At 51.4% G+C, this 15877-nt stretch overlaps 1 protein-coding gene across 1 annotated transcript; it reads left to right on the top strand.

Annotated features, from left to right (window-relative positions):
- Positions 1–3401: 3401 nt before the first annotated feature.
- TrpA1 (Transient receptor potential cation channel A1) lies at positions 3402–14998 on the top strand. Its single transcript, XM_029112797.1, has 23 exons — positions 3402–3560; positions 5550–5733; positions 6567–6706; positions 7060–7185; positions 7492–7690; positions 9959–10110; positions 10306–10465; positions 10555–10726; positions 10815–10971; positions 11108–11237; positions 11349–11479; positions 11640–11809; positions 11889–12033; positions 12136–12219; positions 12691–12761; positions 12842–13004; positions 13120–13206; positions 13386–13558; positions 13648–13840; positions 13931–14134; positions 14247–14426; positions 14578–14738; positions 14833–14998. Exons 1-23 carry the CDS (start codon positions 3402–3404, stop codon positions 14996–14998), a joined length of 3507 nt encoding a protein of 1168 aa, XP_028968630.1.
- The last annotated feature ends 879 nt before the right edge of the window (positions 14999–15877 follow it).

Here is a 15877-nt window from a genome sequence, read left to right on the forward strand (position 1 = left end):
GGTGTGAGGGGGAAGGTAGGCAGCAGAGAAAGTGGGGCCGATCACCTCCCTTCGGGCATAGCTAGCAGGATGGACATTTGTTGATTGGGCTCCAATATTCAGCAGCCGTAGCCGCAACAGATCTCTCGGCAACGAGACCCGCGGTCCGTAGCAGTCGGCAATGGAAGCTCAGATGCTCCACATCGGTGCTAAGGACTCCATCAAAAATGGAGTGAACGGTGAGTCACATCAGTGTCAACATTACACGCTTGCAATCGTCTTCCTCTGAGTGCTGCTAATTGCGAATTGCGCAAGACTGAGAACGCGAGCAGCATATCGTTCAAAGCCCCGCTCCCCTCTCATTTTGGATCGGGGAGGTGCTCTCCTAAGGATGGAAATGCAATTCGAGTATCTCGGAACCCGCTCTTCCCTCGCTTAGTCGGAACGGTTTCCGCTTGACTCCACTTGTTCAGCGCGTCCGATCTCCGACTCCCGTTGTCTCGAAATCCGTGTGCCTTCAGTCATCTCTGCAAATAGCTCAGAATAATTGGCCACGCCTAGGTCGGGCTGTAATTCCAGAGGAGTGCATCGGACGCACCCGAAAACCTCCCGACTGAGAGTAATCGGGGAATCATTCCAAAATCGCCTACGTCACGGGAGGTAGTGATCTTTCGACGGTCTGTCCGGGAGAAAAGTCCTTCGTCGGGAATGCCACGCAACCCGATGCCAGCTCCCATGGCCTTGACCTCGATGTTGGCGAATCAATGACATAAATTGAGTTTCAACTCGTCTATGAAAATTCATAAGGTGCCAACCTACGACCGACTTGTTGTTTCCGTCCGACTGGCAGCTAATGAAGTCTAAGCATAGGCGTAGATCTTTCCCGTCGCGACTCCGTTCTGAGCGCAGCTGCCAGTGCCGATATACCCTCTATGAGAGAGACCGCGGTCTGATCAGTTAAGCTCCGGGGGAGGTTCGGTATTGATTGGCCTTAAGGAAGGACTCAACCTTGGCAATGAACGCTTGACCATTTGAACGAGTTCAGACACTGTGCAGGCATACCGGCGCGACGAAGGGAAATTTAGGCTGCGAATCCATCATGAGAGGTTTCCAGATCACAGGTAAGTCAGTGGTGAGAAATTCCGGCACAAGAGCGGTCGCTCTGTCATCTTGTGGAGCTTTCGATCAACTTCTCGAATATTCGACTGAGACTCTATCGCTCATTCCGCGATCGGAATCTGCCCCACGTCCCAGTCCCGGACAATGTTCTCCTTCGAGTGAACATACGGCGACCCCTACAGCTCCCCTTCCTACCTGGACCATGCAACGTCATGATTGAGTCTTTGTGAGCCGTCACACGTGAATTCTCGATAAGGCCTCTCAGATCCCTTATGTTTCCTCTGTGTTCGCGATTCAAATGAAGTTAAGTCCACAATAGAGCCCCGCAAGTCTACGGGATTTGCATTCGGGAGCCGAATTTCGACCGGCACGGCGTCGATTTCGACAAGGGTCCGATTTCGTCAACGTTTGCGTGACAAAGTTGCTGACCAAAATAGAATCTTACGAACATGGTCAAAAATATTCGAGAATTCATCACAACTAAACTCGACTGTTTGCCTCGAGTACACCAATCGTATCAGATATGAAAACATGGACGTATCGGAGATACTCATCGATCTGAGGATACATGCCGCTCCCACCCATGCTGATCCGGATTTGGTTCGGATGGGGGAAGTGCCCGATCAATTGGAGTTGACTGTCGTTCCCGGAATCGCGTTTCGAAGAGCAGAAAGGAGAAATTTTCGACGCTGAGCACCCCAGGACGCTTGAAGGACTCCTCCTGGCTCGGAACGGTAGTGCTTTTCCACGGAGAAGTGAGGGGCGCCGGTGAGCTCGTTGGTCGTCCTACTGGACGTCCTCTTCAGATTCTCGGCGCCGAACTAGTCTCCATTGTTGATCGCGTCTGCTCATGTCAACAACCTTCGAGTTTCCGACGCAAGTGGGAAGTGGGAAGGTATAAACGTTTTGACGATTTCAGCTCCTTTCGCTCCGGACAATAAAGTGCTCCCAGGCAACATAATCACCAATGCCGTCACATCAGCAGGGAAGAAAAAACAGCAGGCCGCCAAGGTAGCTTCCAGAGGCGATTCTTCCGCAGGAGACGGATGCATAAACACGCGTAGTCTACGAGCCGGTATGCTCCTTGCAGGATTTCATCGAGAGAGCTCTTCCTGAGAAACAACACCAGAATTATATGACTCCAGATATTGCACAACGTCGAGGTCTGCAGCGGGTCTTGTCGTCAGCTTTCAGAACAATCACCTGTCGATACGGAGACGAGGATGAATACGATGTAAGTCGAGCAATCCGATTGGCCTTCTCCTTCAACCACCGAATGATGGCAAGCCCGGAGGTTTATTCCCCGCAACTCATTTGCGCTACGCCTTCACAGTCTCGGGAGAGCCTCGGGTTCATTGGTGTATTTATCGGTCCGACTTGAGATTGATGGAAATGATCGTGCTTTCCAGGATGACCTCCTCGAAACTAAAGTGGTCCCAACGAGCCATCGTTTCCTACCTATGGTTCCTGAGATGGCTGCGGATGGGAGCAACAAAGCACCGAAGGCGGGCGCGTGCGGTGCCACCTGTGACATTCGCAACAGCCCAAACCGAATCCTGAAAGTGAGTTTTCTTCTCTCCGCGTTCTTCTCCCTCAAGTACTCTTGTCGGAAACCCGAGTGCTACTCCACGCTTCCTCTCTCCCGTGTTTCCCGGAGTCCCGTGTTTCGCCACTCGGGAAGCACGGGATCCTAGCTGGACGGGGTCTGAGTGAGTTCACTGACCTAATTACGGTTTGAGGAGTACGGGCGACATGGATAGAGAAAGGGTCCGGAGAAATGAGTGCCGATGCTAGACTGATTACTTCGATCCTGGTATCTCCAGGGCGGCCGTATTAGCGCGCGCACGAGCCTGGAACATCGTCCGGCCAGTCACTCGTCGTCGTCAAGCAACTCGGGACGGATATTAATGATCCGATCAAAATACCGGGGCTTGGGGCGACATCGGTCGCTTACGTGGGACATCTTTTAGCTTATTTCCGAATTTCGCGACATGTGGAGGTTCTAGTTTTCATAATGCTTGGCGAGTCCTTTCTCAATCAGACTCCCTTTCCCATGGGGAGAAGGCCTCTGACAACTAGTATGTTCCAAGGCATATGGCATAGGTTCCCTCCGAGGAACCCTAAAAGGTTGTGTTTCGTGAGCCCGGTGTTGTTCGAACGTGACTGATTCGTTAGATACTTTTCGCCGGATTAGCTTGTGAAATGTCTGGAACGATGTCGCCGACGATCTCCGCTCAGACTTGACTCCATGGGGTTCGGCGAGCGCTGACCAGGAGGATCGCTCAACCTGCGAGTGAAGACCAATGACCCGCCGGATATTCAAGGACGACACTTTCAGGATCAAAATGAGACCAATCATCAAAGATCCGATGGTTTTCTTGAATGTGGCCCGGATCCTCGACTTGAAAAAACGTTTCTATCCCTTGCCTGTGGATTTCAAAAGTTGTCAAGAGCTCCTGGAGGTAAGACGATTCGAAATCTCCGGAGGAGGGCTCTGAGTGGAATGAACTATCCGTGACGATGGTGAACTCAGAAGGAGCCACAAGTCCACCGAGCGACAACGAATCTGTCGATCAGTCGATTCTAGCGACGGCGGTTGCGCGGTCTATTCGCGATGGGAATCTCTTCGACTCGAGACGCATCCGTGATGTTTGTCTCGGCTGTCGAGCTCCGCTCCAATACTTTTTCGAGGAGACTGACATTGACGCTGAGGGTTGCATTTCATTCCGAATGTCAGTCCTTTCCGGGCGGAAGTACAAAACAGGTTCGGTCCTGCCCGGGCTACCGATGGAGTCTCCCATCTACGCGTCCGGGGGGGACGTCGGATGCAATCGACGAAACCATATAAGGCAGTGTGTATTAGCTTGCGATCGGAGAGCGAACAAGGCGGATTAGCATCGTCTGTGTCGGGAGACGGATAAATCGAGCTTGGGCGAGTGCGGTTCCCTATTCGAACCTTATCTTGTTGCGCTCGCTCCGCGAGAACGAATTCAATTCATTTTTCGCTAATTATTCAGGCTGAGGGGTCGGCTCGCCAGGACTAACAATAATACAGCCGGACTCGAGTTTCTGCCACCGAAGCACCTGCCCGTCACAATGACGTGACAGCGAGCGTACCTTAGACCCAATCCTGTCCTACATATTCTTGCGTGGGTCCAGCTCAAACTAGTTGTCGAGCTCTGAGTACATTCAGATCCGATTTTCGGTGGAGCTTCACCTGATCGATGCGCCTAGAGAGCACCATTCGATTGTTCGAAAAATTGAGTTTTCTTAGAGTTTCTTCATCGGCCTCGAAAAAAAGCTCACGAGAAGGTCAGCTGAGCTCGAGCTCGCTTGACAAGGGTTCGACACTTGGAGCATTGGTCCGACATGTGTGAGCGGTGCTTAACAAGCAAAGCATCATTATTTTGGACTCGGAGGTTTCATTGGGTGATTGAGAATTTTCCCCGCGAGGGCGAAACCGAAAGGCTTTGCGCGGACGTCGGTCATCTCGGTTCGCTTTCTTCTCCGAGTGAGGGCCTGTAGACAAGGTGCTGTGGTCGGCGAGAAATGTCGTCCACTGGAAACGATGGGGAATGAGTTTCCTCACTCACTAGAGGGAGAAGCGCACTAGCCTCACGACCGATGCATCCCCAGCGTCGATTCTCTACGCAGTGCTTCTGTGTGCTGCTCGTCGCGCTGGCGATGCCCGAGGAAATGTCGAGAAGCCAAAGCAAGCTTCCACGATCGGAATTCGAATTAAACCGATCGAAAGAGAGAGGCTGACATCGTCCGGCTTCGTTTCCACGCTATAGATAGCTTGCACCTCCTAGTGTCTAATATCTCGCAGGTTGCTCGCAGGACGGTAGCAATGGTCTTTCGGAGCAATTTCCTTTCCCTCCGTACGCGACCAAACAATCCGATGCAACCGTAATCAATGACCTCAGCCAATACATCCCCCGTTAACAAACGACGTCGGATGGACGAAATGTATGACTTCTTCCGCTGGCTAATCAAACACACCCCTTCCCTCCCGTTCTGGCCGTCGAGAGTGCGGCCACGAGATGAGGACGGCGTCGAAAATGACGGCTGATAGGTAGCTACTCATCATTCGCGAACGCCCCGTGGAAATTGTTTTTTTCGTCCGCTGGAAGACCACTGCCTCCTAGCCTCGGATGGATTTCGAGGGCTCTCGGCAGTCGGCCGGTGATTAGTTCCGGCTCGCGCATCTCAAGTAGGTCCGAGATTCCAGGACTTTATCGCCGCGACAGCTAAATGAGAACACCCATCCGGGAGCTCAGCTCGAAGAGCGGAAATCCTCCGACAAGGACAAAGACGGATACGTTTTCGTCCCGTAGAACTATAAGGTCGATGTAGATAGTTCCGTCGCCGCTGAGCTCACTGGGAAAAGTCTCCAATACAAGGTTGAGGTAAAGATGGTTATTATTCCTCGAAAAAATTCGTATTTGCAGGCGGCCGAGAAAGGGAACTTGGCCGAGTTTCAACGGCTCCTCGCAGCTGATGAGCGCCGTCTGCAGTTCAGAGATTCACAAGGGAGACAGGCTGTTCACCACGCTGCCCTGAACGACCGCATAAACATCTTGGAATACATTCTCGGTCGGCCCAACGCGGACCTCCGGCCGGTTGACAACGAAGGTGAGCTCCTCCGATCCTAGTTCAGACGCGAGCCCGAGGACGAATCGCGCAGAGATCCGCTTCTGCAGTCTTACCGTCTTGAACTTCGCCGAGGATCTCGAGTTCCGCGTCGGCTCCGACTTGCGATTTCCGTTATTTTCCTTCTCCATATATCGGGGTCTCGAAATCTCCGCGGTATGTAAAGGAAGACGTCGAGCAGCCAAATACGGAAGCCAACACCTTCCCGTATCGTTCCCTCAGTGTGTCCGACCAGCCCGCTGCCGAATGGTGGCATCTGACCACCGTGGTATCTGGACGCGGGTCACGGGTGGCCAACTATCCCCGTTCGGGAAATAAAAGGAGCCTAGGCGGCGGAGAAAGATGAAGCATGACCTTGGCCACCGATTGCGAGTGGCGAATAGGCTGCGACAGATCCTGCAATTTATGACGCTGCCGATCGTATCGAAGTCACTCTCCGGGTTTCCCGTGGTTCGAGCGGTCATCGGAGAAGAAAAGACCCCCGGAGTACGTTCTCACGAGTGTGGTTCGGAGCATTGGAACACTTACATGGCAGTATAAATCGCAAACGCTAGGGCGATGACGTCGGAGCGGTATGGGTGGGATGACGTATGCGCCGATAGACGGAGCGGTATCGAGAGAAACATCTGAGCTCGCCTTCCAAGACCCGGGTGCTCCGCGCCTCACTGGAGAAAATTATTCGACGCGACTCCTCGGAAAAGTCGCGTGAAACCTGGGTGTGAAATTACTATAGGATAGGAATCGTCCGTGTCCGTGCTGCTGGTCGGGAAATTGTCGATGTGATGATCTTTTCTGAGGCTGACGCATTCTTCCAGGGAACACACCTTTGCATTCAGCCTGTATGCGCGACTCGGTGAAAGCGATCGCGCTTTTCATAAACCATGACCCTGAACAACTGGAATGTTACAACAAGGAGTTCCAAGCGCCGCTCCATCTCGCCACTCAGCTGAACAAGGTTAAAAATAATTCCGTTGCGTTCGTCCGTCCGCGCACGTTCCGTGCATCCTGCGATGGTCATAAGCTTTGATTCATGATGCTTCGGATGTCTCGATTTCGTAACTCGAGTCTCTGTAATCGCCATAGCTTCTGACGGCATTCTTTCAATAATGAGAATCTATTCCAAGCCGTCGAGGTAACTTGATTGAGACTCCTTCGTTAACAATCGCTCAAGGCTACAGCGACGCCGAACGTCGCGACAGCTCCCCTCTGTCTCTCCGTCCAGCCAATCACTGGGCTGACGCGACTGACAAGAAGAAAATCTCTCGCTGAGTAACACTCATGTCATTATCGCGCCGTTTTCATGCGTAGGTGGGCTCTCTGAAAGCACTGTGCGACTTCAAATCGAAATTCGATGTCGAGATGCGGAGTAAACATGGGAGGACGGCGCTGCATTTGGCATGCATCTTCGACAACGCGGAGGCTGCATTGGTTCTCGTGAGTTTTTATCCCGAGAACATTTCTAAATTCAGGGGCCCCGATGGACCTTTGACGTTCTGTGAAATGCCGGAATGATTTTCCATTTCTTATTCTTGAAAAAAGAAAAACAGTTCTTCAGTATGACACGTTGAGGTATTTAGCGAAGCTCCGGTAAGGCTGAATCGGCCGGTATCAAAACGAATGAATGCTCGACCTAACCATGAGTCGATGCGATCGGCACCTGAAGCGATCGCAGCTCCTCTGCATGAAGTTAGCGGTTGATCGATGGCGGATTGAAAGGACCGGTTTTTTTTCACTCATCAGTTGCGCGACCATGGTGCTTCCCCGAAAACAACGTGCGACAACGGATTTTATCCGATTCATGAAGCTGCGAAGAATGCTTCCGCCAACGCGATGCGGGCCCTGCTCGAGTTCGGAGAGTCTATCGGATGCCCCCGAGCCGAAATGATGAAACTCTTCGACGCTGAGGGGAACGTGCCACTACATTCGGCCGTGCACGCAGGTAAGTCATTCCGGTCATGGGCCGCACATCCCATTAAAATCCCCTTTCCTCGGTTCCTTTGTTTCGATTCCGGTTTGAATTTCCGCGAGCTCCTCCTCTCGCTCACGACGATCATTCGAGACCGGGGGGTTTCAAGCACGTCTTCGTAAGGTCTGACGTCGCTTGGGAAACGTGACAGAGGCAGCCGAGCGAGGGGCCGCACCGCGGCGTTTCCCCTCTCCATAAACACGAATCAGAGAACAAGCTTATTCCTCCGATCGAGTAATTTGTCGCAGAAATCCGCAAACACGTAAAATTCCTAGAGGAATGATGTCTCCGGATGGCTGCAGGCCGCTATCTCCTCGTCCGAACCCGAGAGACAAACACTGTGGGGAGAATCCATAGGCTAGTGGAACGAGGAGAACTATGGAGGCTCTCGAGTATTCAAACCAAGGGGAAAGCTCGGCGGAGATTCTCCGCCGGAGAACGCCACATTTCCACTGAATATGAAGGCGCGGGGCTTGAGTACCTCGATTCCATCGAAGCCACACGAAGTTGGCGGCTTGGCGGAGGCGCGTGGACGCTTCGTGGATTCATCCAAGCACCAGTGAGAACATTTATTTGTCCGATGGAGCCTGCCTTCTGGAAATCCTCGTCGATTGCGGTCGGTCCTCGTCGAAATGACTCGCCGCCGCACCTTTGAAAGAATATCTCTGAGTCGAATGCACTGCCATCAATGACTACTGATTCAGCGGAAAACGCGGAGATTTTCCGGGGCCTGAACTCCGCCATCGACATCGTAGAAAGTTGCATTTTTCAACGCCATTCTTTATCAGAGCTGGAATTTTCGAGCGCGATCGGGGCCTGAGATCAATTGCCGAGGCTCCCTATCTGTCGAACGCTTCGGCGATCTTCGCAGCCCAACCGATGTCCATGAGGAATAAGAGCCAGTCTCAATCAGATGTTCCCGAGAAGGAGGCGATTGTGGACCGGAGCTCACCACGTACAGCCGAATATCCGGGATCGAAGCGCGTCAAGAAAGTAATTAAGTCAGATTCGTTTGCCTTTCCTCGTTGCTGCGTGGTACTCCCTGCCTGTGAGTCGAACGAGTTGGGGAAGGGGGCTCGGTGGCCTTCGCGCCCGAAACTGGATCTAGATGCAGATATCAAGGGCACGGCATCGCCGAGATCCTTGACTCGAAATTCCTCATTATTATCGATCTCCATGCCAGCGGAACGGCGTAGCTTGCCTCAATGATGCCCGGGGCAGATTCCTCGAATGCCGAGCCAGGACTCGAGCTGATGCCCCTCAGTTTTTCTTTCCCAAATATTTCCCGAATTTATCGTTGTACCCTTCTGCGCGCCGTGTAAAGTCAATATTAGCCTCCATTCTAAAGAGCTGAGCTTTGAAGAAAACTTGTGTCTCTGGCAGTCCCATCGGGTATTTTTTCGCCCACGGTATCTTGATGCCCGGCGCGGACCGCTCCGCTCCCCGCCTCGTTGCGCCGCTTGTTCCTATCTATCGGTTTACCATTCCCAGAGCTTGCATTACGAGCGGATGGCGCGCCCGCCGTGAGAGACGTGCAGAACAATTCTTCCCGTTTTTCCGCAGATTAAGCTCTGGACTGACACTGATACGATAGGCACATGCGCATACTACCTCCTCACAGTCATTGCGGCACAAAGTAGGTATAATGATCCTGCATTAGAGAAACACACCTCGAAGACAGAGCCTGAGCGAGCTTCTTGCAAATCACCCAGCAGACGCGATTGCTGCTGGTGGAGGTCTTCCGGATTCGTCTCGAATATCGTTTCCTGTCGCTGCAAATGACATCCGTCACACCGCGACCAGGGCCCCCCACTAGCCGAACTGAGATCGAGGATTTCAGGACACGGCGCGATGTCCGACCGAGGTCCAATCTGACGCAAGTCGGCAAGCCGGTGGCTGAGAAGAATACCGAGAGACGGAATTGCATCCTTCACTCCTCGCGTACACGGTCCCGCTCGGTGGTCTGAAAATAGAATGTCGAAAGCACTGTTCGAAGGACAGAAAACGTCGTCGATGACGATACGAAGAGATCATCGTGATTTTCGTTCGTCGCCCTCTGCTCGTTTGTTCCTCGAAAGATCCTTTCAGGGACACAGGAAACGAATTGGAAATCGGGATTCCGTTCCTCACCGATACATCTTTCCTAATCCCCTATCGATTATCCGGAACATACGCAAACTCCCGCGGGGATTTTTTGTCGGAGTAAGTCACTAACCTCGATTGGGCATGGATTTCCTACAGGTGATTTGAAAGCGGTAGAGCTCTGTCTGGAATCTGGCGCGTTCATCTCTACCCAACAACACGATCTCTCGACTCCGGTACATCTCGCTTGCTCACAGGGCGCCATCGATATCGTTCGACTCATGTTCAGATGCCAGCCGGATCAGAAAATGGTTAGAAATTATCCCTACAGGCTCTGAGCGGGAGATTATCGTGATCATAAATGCTGGGTTCGGCACGGACAGAAGTTCTTGATTCTCGCTGAAGGAAAGAGGTTTCGGTGTTCGCCTCCAAGCAATACTCTGCTGAGTACCGGCTCGGCGGAGGAATCGACTAGGAAAAATTAAATCAAGTCTCGCTCTCGGTAGGGCTGTCTGACGTGTTCCGATGCTCAGAACATGACGCCACTCCATTGCGCGGCGATGTTCGATCACGTCGAGCTCGTGGAGTACCTCGTCGACGAAGGTGCCTCCATGAATGCAACGGACAAAGAGGGTCGCTCGGTCCTCCTCTTGGCAGCTGCGCGGAGTGAGTGGGGTGAAATGCTGGGCGATTGCTGATGAGGTTATCTAGAGTTTCCTGCGGATTGTTTGTAGCACGAAAGTGGAATTCCACAGGCGCCTGGAAGACGGTTATGGCTATTCTGAAGCTGGGAGCAGATCTCAAGAGCCAACGAGATAATCAAGGTAGGACTCTGCTGCATCATATCGTTCTCAGCGGAGGTTCGATCGAGGAGTTCACGTCGGATAAGGAGCGACTCGAAGAATTCATGCAATTGCTCAACGAGAGGTGAGAGCTTTGAATGGCTAGCCGAAGGAGAATCTCCGAGGATCGCGGTTGAGACGAACATTTTCTCAAAAGTAAATTTCTCTCGCAGGGATAGCAGCGGTTGTACTGCGCTACACTACGCCTCTCGCAACGGACAGTTGAAGAGTATCCAGTCCCTGATCGTTCTGGGGGCCGCAGTGAATTTGAAAAATAATGACAATCAATCCCCGTTGCACTTCGCCGCAAAATACGGTCGTTACAATACGGTTCGTTGACTCCGTTCCCTACGCAGCGACTAGACATTTGGGACTGCGACAGATCGTCTTGATGGTCGTGGAGAAGAAATTGGAAAATCGAAATTCTATCTCGCTCAGCCGAGCATACCCTCTCGATTCCTCGTAGGTTCGCCACCTTCTGGACAGCAAAAAGGGTCACTTGATCATCAACGAAATGGATGGCGAAGGAAAAACTCCTCTGCATATTGCGTCTCAGTGCGGTCACGTGCGAGTGGTGCATTTACTGCTTGTGAAAGGTCGGGAGAATTGGATTTTCTAAGAGAGGCGCTCGTCCCAGCGTCTGTAAGACGGAGCGAATTCCCTCGATGAGCGGCGATGAGGAAATCCGATTCCGCTTTTTTTTCTAGGCGCTCTGTTGCATCGGGACCACAAAGGGCGAACTCCGCTGCATTACGCGGCGATGAACGGCTTCAACAACACCATGGAACAGCTTCTTGCAGTCCATTCTCACTTACTCGATCAAACTGATCGAGACGGGGTGAATATCAAGGGGGAGACCATTCTTTCTTAGTATTGAGTCGACGAGAGCCATACCATCGGTTCAAGCGCCTTTCCTCCAGAAAAAATGCAGGGGAGGGAAAACTTCAATAATCGATGAATTCCTGGAGTCTACAGCATTCTCGAACTTATGTTTTCAGAATACCGCGCTCCATATGGCTGCGATGAAGAATCGTTCGAGCACAGCTGTTATGTTGCTGCATATGCATTGCAAAGTCACCAAAAACGGCATCGACATGAGCCCGATGGATTACGCGCTCCATTATAAACATTCAGAAGTCGCAATGGCTATGGTCACTCATCCCACAAGGTAATAGTTCGGCAATGCCCTCGTTTTTCCGCTGAAGTTTGAGAGATGTGGGTTCTCATTCCTCGATTCGTGTTTTCAGGAGTGAAGAAATCATGATGAGTCAAGTCAAGACCTACGGTTGTCTCGTGGAGGGACTGACCGCGGTGATGCCGGAGGTGATGATGACAGTTCTCGACCGGGGGATCTCGAAATCGAAAATGAGTCACGATTCTACAGAATATTACGTGAGAATCTTCCCCATGGGCTCCGAATGCCAACGAGAGCAGCGCGGCGGATCAACCCGAGGAAAATCCCCGCATTGAGATTTTTCCCCTCCAATCCTCCAGGTAAAATACAGCTTCGCATGCCTCCAGAACTCTGAGAACGCGGACGTCGTGCCCATGACTGACGAGCCTCTGCCAGTAATGAACGTGAGTAGCGGAGTGAACTGAATGGATAGGGGCGCTCTCTAGGCGAGCTCGACTTTTCGGCATCCGATCACTGCGAGCCGCAGACTGTTCAGAGCTGTCCGAAGGGGAAAGTGCTCTCTATATCGTGTGGAGGCTTCTGGAACAAAATTGTAACCGCTCTAAGCCCCAACGGGGCTATCTCTTGACATTGTTGCCGCGGTTCAAGGAGGCTCCCCGGAAGCTAGACAGGGAGCGAAACGAAGCCTGAGCCGGATAGCCGGTCTTTGGAAAACGATATCCCCTGAGTCTCGAAGATCTCGATAGGCTCGACGTCCGTGAACCTTCCCTGTTCGGAATTCTGGGAAGGCTGCGGCGTCGGAGCTCGAGGGGATGTCCATCCGGCATGCACTTTCCGGAGAGAAGAATTCTGCCAGCATCTGATCGTGCGTGAATTCCGCCTATTTGCTCATTTCTTTCTCGGACATATTTTAGATCATGGTACGCTACGGCCGGGAAGAACTCTTATCGCACCCGTTGAGCGTGAAATATCTCGAGACAAAATGGTAGGTGAGGGGAGCCGAATGGTTCGAGCACCAATCGAAGCACGAAATTATTACATTCCTGACCTTCCCTTTTGTCGTAGGAACGCCTACGGACTCTACTTCCACATCGTCAACTTGATGGTTTACACCGTGTTCCTGGCTTTCCTAACGTTGAACGCGGTCCAGCTCATGCAGGACAATAAAAAAAGACAGCGGGGAGTGTCGTCGGCGGATGTCGCGAATGCTTTTGCGCGACCTTCGATCGTGAGTGTTTTCCGTCGTAACGACCCGATTCCGATCATCTCCCCGCAGCTCGCATAATTAGTCTCCGGCTTAGCTGCTCGGCTGATTATTTATTCATCGTTGCCTTCATCGACAGGCGACACTCTCTTCGCTGACCTCGGTCATCGTCCTGCTGTTCGTAATGATCAATGTTTTGAAGGAGGCCTTCCAGCTCATTCAGCAAGTGAGAATAAATTTTTTCGACGATTCGGTTCCCGCGAATTTCTGAGAAACTCTTGCGGATGCAAGTTCAGAGGAGTTTTTGAAGGATCACATGACTTTGATCGCTTCTCCCCTTGATCACTCTCTTGGTGGATCAAAGCTCTTCGAGAAACCCGTTGATGATTCTTTTCTTTCTCGCAGAGAACTAAATATTTTGTGGATGTCATGAACATGTTGGAGTGGGCCTTGTACCTCGCAGCTGGACTGATGGCGCTGTCACAACTTACGCGAACCGAAGAGAGGTCCTATCAGAATATCGTGGCGGCGGTGGCAGTCTTCCTCGCCTGGTTCAATTACTTGCTCTTTTTACAAAGGTTTGTCGGCGGCCTCGAAGCTGGTAGTAGACTATCCGGAGCAGCGCGAGCTGACAGAATGCTCATGATTGCGCCGATTCCGGATTCAGGTTCAACCGGGTTGGACTCTACGTTGTGATGTTCTTGGAGATACTGTCCACGCTATTGCGAGTGGTCATGGTTTTCTCCGTGTTGATCATAGCTTTCGGATTATCTTTCCACATCCTATTGGCCCGTGTGGAGCTCACCACCAGGAAAGCTATTATTGATCCTTACACCGGGAACCTTTCATACGTGCTGAATGTGAGTTTCCTACTTCACTGTTAGGAATTGCAGTCCAGATATCCTTCTGAGCTCGACGGAATTAACGGCGGGATCGATTTGTAGTTTCAGACGCTAGACGACAAAGGATTCCATTCCCCCCTGGTGTCTTTGATTCGGGTCGGCACAATGATGTTAGGGGAACTGGATTTTTTAGGAACCTATCTGAGCCCTCTGAGGAATCTCGACTCGTCCGCATGGTACCAAATAGTAGCCGCTACAATGTTCCTGGTCGCCTTCATCATTTTAATGCCGATTCTCTTGATGAACCTGCTGGTCAGTTTTCCTGCGTTTTTTCCCACAGACGAGGGTGGGAGATCCAATCAGAATTCCGGGTTGGTCCTTGAATGAGAACACGGAGTTCAGTCTTGCTTCTCAACAACTTCAGATCGGTTTGGCGGTCGGCGATATTGAGACGGTCCGACGAAATGCACAACTGAAGAGGCTGACCATGCAGGTTCGTCTGCACACGGACCTGGAGCGGAAACTTCCAAGAAAAATTCTGGCGGAGGTTGATAAAACCGAAATCTCCATTTTCCCCAATCAGAAGGGCAGCGGGAATTTATTCGTGAGTATCGCCCTCCTCTCTGAGCTGTCAACAGAGTGCGATCTCGAGTTTCGTGTTAGAACTTGACCGGCTGAATTTCTCCGGAAAATAATTTGTTTCACCGATACGACACGACGCTAATTAACTTTGTGCCTCCCCCTCGGCGGAAAAGTGGAGAACGGTCAAGAGATGGTTCGGAAGTGCTCGCATCAATACAGGCACTTCCGGGGCTGGGTCGAACAACAACAACCGAGCTCTCTCGAAAAGTTTCACACAACAGGTCGAAAGTCAAATCAGTGAAGTCAACGAGCAGCTCAATCGGCAGAAAGAGAAGTGTGCAGACATTCTTTGAAGATATCGAGAAAATATTCATAGGAATGTGTGTTCGGACAAGGCTTGAGCCGTGTTGGTTCGATTTTTTTTACAGGATGAGAGACATGAGCAGGAACATGGAGCAGCAGTTAGTGCTTCTGCGACTTATTGTTTCTAAAATGGACATCAAATCAGAGACCGAAGAAATGGATGAAGGCGAGTTCAATCCGACGGCAGTTGCGTCCGACAATGCTGAAAACTCAAGCAGCGATGAGAAGTAGACTGCTGGCGGCTACGATCAGGTGACGAGTAGAGGAATCGTGAGTGAGAGGATCTTCGGCGCTCGAGACTCCTAGGTGACTGGGAGCGCTACAGAAAGGAGCTCGAATTCATACCTAGTACAAATTGAAAATCAGCATCCCTGCTGGAGAATCAAATGAATATATGTATGTAGTCACACGGTTATACATTCTTTAATAAACGTTGTAAAATACCGAACTCCGTGTTTTTCACCAGCTCAACCCATGTGTAACATTCTCCTCAATCTTTCCTGATACTCCCTCGTTTTCCGCTGTTTATGCGATGTCGATAATCTATGACGCAATGCGAGGATTTTGAATAGTTCTCCTAGTTTTCGTAGACGCTCCGCACCGCCCAGGTAAATGGGCTGATACGTAATTATCACCCGCTGGCCTTATATAACTCCCGGGGGGACAGCCGATCCGCGGTCCACTAAAAGCGTTTGACGCAGGTTTGAGTTCTGATTTTTTTTCGCTTTTTGTTGGGTAATTCGATCGACCTCCATTGAGTCCGTGTCTACTTACGTCCCTGATCACTTAGCGGGTCTCGCACGTGGTAAGGTAATGAGTTGTTACACAAGCCGAGATCTGCGATCCCTCCCAGACTCAGATGCTTAAGGCCAGCGGAGTCCTCCATCGAAGGGAATACCTCGGGAATTCTTTTTAGCATTCACTATCTGAATGTGCTTTTCGTGCGGAAATTGTAGGCGAAAACAGTCTCATCTTGTCAATTATCGAATTTCTCTTTCGAACGAGCTCGCAACCCTCAGCATCGTTCTAGCGTCGAGGTCGTTGATCAAGGCAGTTGGGCACAATGCGGGTCATCTCCGGGTGTATCTCGGAGACGTCGAACAGCTTCCT

This window comes from Galendromus occidentalis, unplaced genomic scaffold (genome assembly GCF_000255335.2).
Source record: "Galendromus occidentalis unplaced genomic scaffold, Mocc_1.1 scf7180000077527, whole genome shotgun sequence".
NCBI lineage: Eukaryota > Metazoa > Arthropoda > Arachnida > Mesostigmata > Phytoseiidae > Galendromus > Galendromus occidentalis.

Coding starts and splice junctions, on each gene's coding strand:
- TrpA1 (XM_029112797.1), top strand. CDS start 3,402: ATGACCCGCCGGATATTCAAGGACGACACTTTCAGGATCAAAATGAGA. Junction 12,034..12,135: donor ACGATTCTACAGAATATTAC/GTGAGAATCTTC, acceptor CCAATCCTCCAG/GTAAAATACAGCTTCGCATG. Junction 14,135..14,246: donor TTCTCTTGATGAACCTGCTG/GTCAGTTTTCCT, acceptor CAACAACTTCAG/ATCGGTTTGGCGGTCGGCGA.